This window comes from Bombus impatiens, unplaced genomic scaffold (genome assembly GCF_000188095.3).
Source record: "Bombus impatiens unplaced genomic scaffold, BIMP_2.2 scf_3092, whole genome shotgun sequence".
NCBI classification, from domain to species: domain Eukaryota; kingdom Metazoa; phylum Arthropoda; class Insecta; order Hymenoptera; family Apidae; genus Bombus; species Bombus impatiens.
The window spans coordinates 1,112-8,740 of NT_179511.1; the positions used below are offsets into that span (position 1 = coordinate 1,112).

Consider the following 7,629-nt stretch of genomic DNA (forward strand, 5'->3'; position numbering starts at 1 on the left):
TGGTCCCGGTCCGGCAGGCCCATGCTTAAACATAGTCAGAACTCGGTATTCTTGCCAATAGGTTGAAGATCAAGATCGATGTGTAATGTTAAATAACTCATGGGCGGGTCTCGTGCGTAGTTACCTCTTCGTGATAAGACCTGGTAATTGGCATTGTTTTCAAAAATTAATCAGTTGACTAATCTATGGAAAACTATACCAAGTCAATACCTACGCTAATACAATACAGTTTGGATCACCAAAAGTCAGGAAGTATTTTGGATGATCTAGACTGGACGTGGGCCATCGTGGGCCACCGTGGGATATCATGGGAAGCCGTGGGGCAGCATGGAATACCCTGGGACACCATGGAATACCCTGGGACACCATGGAATACCCTGGGACACCATGGAATACCCTGGGACACCATGGAATACCCTGGGACACCATGGAATACCCTGGGACACCATGGAATACCCTGGGACACCATGGAATACCCTGGGACACCATGGAATACCCTGGGACACCATGGAATACCCTGGGACACCATGGAATACCCTGGGACACCATGGAATACCCTGGGACACCATGGAATACCCTGGGACACCATGGAATACCCTGGGACACCATGGAATACCCTGGGACACCATGGAATACCCTGGGACACCATGGAATACCCTGGGACACCATGGAATACCCTGGGACACCATGGAATACCCTGGGACACCATGGAATACCCTGGGACACCATGGAATACCCTGGGACACCATGGAATACCCTGGGACACCATGGAATACCCTGGGACACCATGGAATACCCTGGGACACCATGGAATACCCTGGGACACCATGGAATACCCTGGGACACCATGGAATACCCTGGGACACCATGGGAAACCGTTGTACCCCGTGAAACTTCGTGGGACAAAAGCCACGAAGAGAATTTACCGTGGGGCAGAGTAGGATATCCTAAGAACATCGTGGGATGTCCTGGGACATCGAGATACACTGTGGGACATCGAGGTACATCGTCTGTTCGTTATCAATAAATTATCGAACCGGTTTCGTGAGTTTCTGATGGTGAATAAGATTACCTATACTTGGCAATACATAATTTATTATTGGTTTGAGAATCCAAGGATGGAAATAGGAAAGATTTAGAAATTCACATTTTTGTTTCAGATATATGAAATTGCAATTTCATTTAGAACTGATTAAACGATTCACTTAATTCTTATTTACTTACTTTACTATACAGTAATTTATTATTTTGATAGTGTGTGATGTTTACTGAAATATTGTAGCAAGATAGAATTATATTTCGCTGCGAGTATTGGATATCCAGTTTTATATTTTATTTATAATTTCGTACAAGATTGTAGCTTTAATTCAAACAAGTATTAAACCGAAATATTAACTTCGCATGCGACACGAAAATGGTATGGAGAGGTCATCCGACCCGCAAAATGTGAGAGTCGGACAAGCATTGAATGTCACGTCGATTCCTCTTCCTCGTCTGTGGTAAGATTATTTCAAAAATGGGAAAGACGCGCCTCATAAAGAATTATACTGCTTATCTACTTACACTACCTTATTTACTTAAACATTACTCTTAATTACGCATGTATAAATTAATTAAATATTGAAGTACTTATTAGGAACGGATTAATGCATCTAGGAAGCATTGCTTTTTAGCAGTAAAGCTACTCTACATAACCATTCACCAGACTCACAAACGTTCCATCTAGATCGTGTCCCATCAAATTTGAGAAACTCTACCTGATAGAACATCTAATTTAATTTCAATACTATAATTAGAAAACTAAAGGCGTTTTCGCAAGCCCTGCATAATACGTACAAATCCGAACATAATAAAGGCACAGAGTGGCTTCATAATTCTTACCGATCAAGAATATAAAGATTCCCTTAAACCTAGCTATAAAAAATGTAAAGGTTTCCTTATAAACCCAAATGCTATAATATTATAATATTATAATGTTATAAATTCAAATGCTGCATTGTGATCGCAACGTAGACGATGCAGCAACATAGAACAAAAATAATTAATAGTCGGAGCAGTGCAATTATTTTTGCTCATTTCAATTTTTATATTATAGGAAATATGTATCATATACTAGTTGGCATTCGATTGTTCTAACACTATAATTAGGATATTTCCTAGATATAATATGTACAAAAATATTATTGTTCCTATGGCAAAATATTTAAAAATAATTCGTTACACTTAAACATATAACAAGGAGAATTAGAAGTGTTTATGTGTTGAAATAATGTCGATTGTATGTAAAGGGGAAGTATCCTCAGAAGTATCCAGTATAGTTGTGGCAGTTGTGTAAATCGAACAAGTCAATACGAAATCCGCAAATCGCGAGATTCAGTGTAAAGATTTCTTACAGTTGTCCTTTTTTCGCGATAGATTACTACCCCAGGTCATTCGTGCATTTTTTAAATAATTATGAGTGAACTAAATCCTACAAATTGAATTATTGAAAATCTATCGTGATTATATAATTGCGTGAAAGTACTTATTTTTGGCAGCATGTCCGAGAGTACAACGGTAAGTATTTAATATTATTATATGATAAATATTTTTGAAATAAACGGCTAGAAATTAAATATCGCCGAATAACAAATCCTAAATTCTAATTCAACGAAAATATAAAAAATGGCGTCTGTTTGAGGTACCTATTTTCAGCGAATTTAACTATTATTCTTTTATTTCCAAATAGAGATTGGAATCCATAGCGATTAAAGTTTTGATTCCTACGTCTCTATTTAAAGTTCTGGCACATAATGAAATGTATTAACATATCGTGTCGATATTTAAAAGTCACAATAATCTTAAATCTTTGACCTTGTGTCTTGATCGATCGTGATCATTTAAAATTTTGAATCTTTCTGCCTGATTTAAACTGTCACGACCCACCAAAACATAAAGTTCAAAGCTTAAAGGTGTTACGTCTTATAAATATCGAATCATATTCGAAGGTTCAAACGGTTCCTCGGTATTATCTATACATGTTAATATATTTCATTATTTAGAAAAGATATTTAAGAAACATATAAAAACATTACAAATTATCATTGATATGGAGGACACTCAAAGGAAAAGATTGTACAAGAAAGTTTTCAAAAGCACAAATAACCATTAGCAAACGTCAGTGAAAAACTCAAGTACGTCTTAACTATTATTCTTTTATTTCCAAATAGAGATTGGAATCCATAGCGATTAAAGTTCTGATTCCTACGTCTCTATTTAAAGTTCTGGCACATAATGAAATGTATTAACATATCGTGTCGATATTTAAAAGTCACAATAATCTTAAATCTTTGACCTTGTGTCTTGATCGATCGTGATCATTTAAAATTTTGAATCTTTCAGCCTGATTTAAACTGTCACGATCCACCAAAATATAAAGTTCAAAGCTTAAAACTGTTACCTCTTATAAATATCGATTCATATTCCAAGGTTCAAACGGTTCTTCGGTATTATCTATACGACATGTTAATATATTTCATTAATTTCAAAAAATATTTAAGGAACATATAAATACCTTACAAATTATCATTGATTTGGAGGACACTCAAAGGAAATGATTGTAGAAGAAAGTTGTCAAAAGCACAAGTAACCATTAGCAAACGTCAGTGAAAAACTCAAGTACGTCTTCTATCTATAATAACATCAAATAACATCAAGAATATTTTAATGCTGTTGACAGAAGTATCATAAATTGTATTTCTATTAAGATAGGAGAAAGAAAAAATGTTGAAATAATGCTAATATTTAAATACTTCTCAATATCTTTTCCGTGGTTTGGAATTCGCTCATAAGTTAGAATACACTATCTAATTAGAATAGAATTATGATTTCTATTCTTAACAAAGGTGTCTGTTTTCCAGGCTCCCACGAACACTGCTGGGCACTCGCCTGAGGGCGGAGGTTCAGATCTTGTCGGTTTATTTTCGCTATGGAAATGTCCTCGTCTCTGCAACGCAAAAAGCCGGCGAGGGCTGGCATGTATTTCCGGTTAGTTTTCACTCTTGATATTACGTCAGGTACTTATCTGCAATTTTAATACGCAGAATGCAATGTCCATTCCCCTCTCGAATTGATGTTTCATAGTGACGTTCCTAAATTACTTCTTACTTGTATTGACTTGCGTACCATCGTTTAAAGTTTCATTTCAATTCCATCCGACATTATGATAAATTTAACATTTCGATTCAGATATTCAACGCCGTGATGCTTTGTTATATCATAAACCGAGTGTGGACTTTTATATATTTATGAGAGATCTGAAAGCAAAAAAATGTTCATTATTACACATTAATATACCTAGACCTATCGCAATTCTTTAACAAATTTTACTTCACGTAGTATTTTACTTAATGCACATATAATGAGAATTGATTAACAGATAAATAATAAAATAGCTAAGAAATAAAACTAACGGAAAGCATTCGTGCTAACATCGCGCAGAGTTCATTTACTTATAGCCTGCGGTATGTATTGATTATAAATATATTAACAGTATATGTTAAAAGTACAAATTTCCAAACATATATGCAGTGTAATTATGAAGCGACTGCACTACAATTAACATATGCTATATATAGCATTAACTGTTTCTCATTCCAGGAACGATAACCATGTGCTTGGTCGGTACAGTCTACGGATGGACAAACTCTTCATTTCTCCCTCTAACAACTGGAATCGGCGAAGTGCCGCTAAGGTTAACACACGACGAATATTCATGGAGCGTTTCTTTGACAGTACTTAGTTCAATGATCGGTTCACTTCTGGCTGCGCAGTTGGCCGATCGCATCGGTCGTAAATACTGCCTTGTTGCATGCAGCATAATGTTCACCATAGGATGGCTCGACATGTACTCCGCAACTTCTGTGCAAATGCTATACTTTGCCCGGGGGATTCTCGGTATAGGCGTTGGTATTGCCAGCACGATAAATCCCATGTTCGTGTCAGAAGTCGCCGACGTCAAACTCAGAGGACGCCTGAGTACTCTAATCGCAGCGAACGTATATTTCGGGTCACTACTAACCTACGTTACTGGATCCTCGCTGACGTACACGTCACACCTGCTGGCTCTTGCAGGAATATCCGCTATCTCCATCTTGCCGCTCATATACATACGCGAAACTCCGTATTTCTTGGTGGCAAAAGGTAAAAAGGAGCAAGCATGCAAGTCGATAGCATATTACAAAGGCATCGAAGATCCGGACCAAGTGAAAGTCGAACTACGTGCTCTACGCGCAGAAGCCAGATACGGATTACACCAACAATTCACAAGCGATTTACACGAATCCAGGAGAGATTTAACCACACCGTATAGTATCAATTTGCCCCCTCCATCAAGTGGCGATTTACCCCCATCGTACAGTACTCTTTTCCCCCCACCATCATGTAGAGATTTACCCCCACCTTACAGAAGCAATTTACCCTCACAATCAATACGCGAAACACACTCAGACCCCACACGGGAAGTAGTAGGCACAGAAGCCACGTCCGATTTAAACTTACCATCCAGTAGCGACTCACACTCACAATCCATATCCTCAGTAGATTCAAAATTCAAATGCGAAGTACGCACACTAACCACGGGCGAATTACGCGTAGAATACTCGCGCGTCTCGCCCGGGCTACCACTCCAAACCTCGCTCGAATTACACTCACAATCTGCAAGCGACTTACACCGACAATCCACTAGCCAAATACACCGGCCCCCGACAAGCCAAATACACCCAGACCCCACATGCGAAATGTACCAACCATCCACAAGCGAAATACATCCACAAACCACAAGCGAAATACACCCAGAAGCAACAAGCGAAATACCTCCAGAAATCACAAGCGAAATACACCCAGAAGCAACAGGCGAAATACACCCAGAAACCATAAGCGGAATACACCAAGAAGCAACAAGCGAAATACACCCAGAAGCAACAAGCGAAATACCTCCAGAAATCACAAGAGAAATACACCCAGAAGCAACAGGCGAAATACACCCAGAAACCATAAGCGGAATACACCAAGAAGCAACAAGCGAAATACACCCAGAACCATCATCATGTAGAGATTTACCCCCACCTTACACAAGCAATTTACCCTCACAATCAATACGCGAAACACACTCAGACCCCACACGGGAAGTAGTAGACACAGAAGCCACGTCCGATTTAAACTTACCATCCAGTAGCGACTCACACTCACAATCCATATCCTCAGTACACTCAAAATTCAAATGCGAAGTACGTACACAAGCCACGGGCGAATTACACGTAGAATACTCGCGCGTCTCGCACGGACTACCACCACAAACCACGCGCGAATTACACTCACAATCCGCAAGCGACTTGCACCGACCATCCACTAGCCAAATACACCGGCGCCCGACAAGCAAAATACACCCAGATCCCACATGCGAAATACACCAAGCATCCACAAGTGAAAAGCATCCAGAAGCAACATGCGAAATACACCCAGAAAGCACAAGCGAAATACTCCCAGAAACCACAAACGATATACACCGACCATCCGCAAGGCAAATAAACCGACCATCCACAAGCGAAATACCTCGAGAAATCACAAGAGAAATACACCCAGAAGCAACAAGCGAAACACACCCAGAAACCACAAATGAAATACACCGACCATCCACAAGCCAAATACACCGACCATCCACCAGCCAAATACTCCCAGAAACGAGAAGCGAATTACACTCACGAGCCAGAAGCGACTTAGGCACACAATCCAGAGTGGATTCACGAGCATCAGCGGACATATCTGAGCCATACATGGATTTAACTAAATATACCTGTTTAGAAAAGCTGCGAGCAATACTACAACGAAGCAACAGGAAAGCTCTGTTTATCGTGCTTTCATGACACAACATCTTAGCGGTAACTTCACCGCTACGCAGCACCTGCGGGATTTCATTAGCAGAAAAGCGACCTCTACGGGTCTAAACGACATATTGATTTGTGTCGAGATTATCCGCCTTTTACCTAGCTATTTAACCGTGTTTATAGTGGATTGGTGTGGAAGAAGAAAACATGTGATTCTGTCTACGGCTGGGACGTGTTGTATATCGATTCTTTTATCATCTTATCTTTACGCACCTAAATATATATCTGAGGAATTTGTCACGTCTTTAATTTTGCATCTAGTTGTGTTTCACATTGGTTTAGGTACGTTACTCAACGTTTTCCTATGTGACTTATTTCCTACGAAACTGATAGGCTTTGTGGGTGCCATCGTTGTCATTTTCGATGGTGTAATTGGTTTTACCGTGTCGAAACTGACTCAAGTGATTACCGATAATATAGGAGTGTTTGACAATTACGCGTTGTTCGCGTCATCATGCTTTGTGGCATTAGTGATGATGTTCATATGCGTACCGGATACAAGAGGAAAAACATATCGCGAGATTGAAGCACTTCTAGCTGGTGAAAATTTGAATCCTTTGAATGATGAAGTTAACAACGATGAAATGGATGTTCGTAGAATATGACAGGAAAAATTGCAACGTACGTCCGTGGCACGGTGTTTACATACTCGGAATATATTATTTCTCATTTTTATTAGTATAACGATAAAGATCTACAATTTTAT

General features: G+C 39.2%; 1 protein-coding gene across 1 annotated transcript; it reads left to right on the forward strand.

The window, feature by feature from the left end:
* The first annotated feature begins 307 nt into the window (after positions 1–307).
* LOC117152491 lies at positions 308–7,623 on the forward strand. The gene is made up of 3 exons (XM_033324484.1): positions 308–1,001; positions 4,627–6,890; positions 7,154–7,623. The coding sequence occupies exons 1-3, from the start codon at positions 308–310 to the stop codon at positions 7,526–7,528; spliced, it is 3,333 nt and encodes a 1,110-aa protein (XP_033180375.1). The 3' UTR covers positions 7,529–7,623.
* The last annotated feature ends 6 nt before the right edge of the window (positions 7,624–7,629 follow it).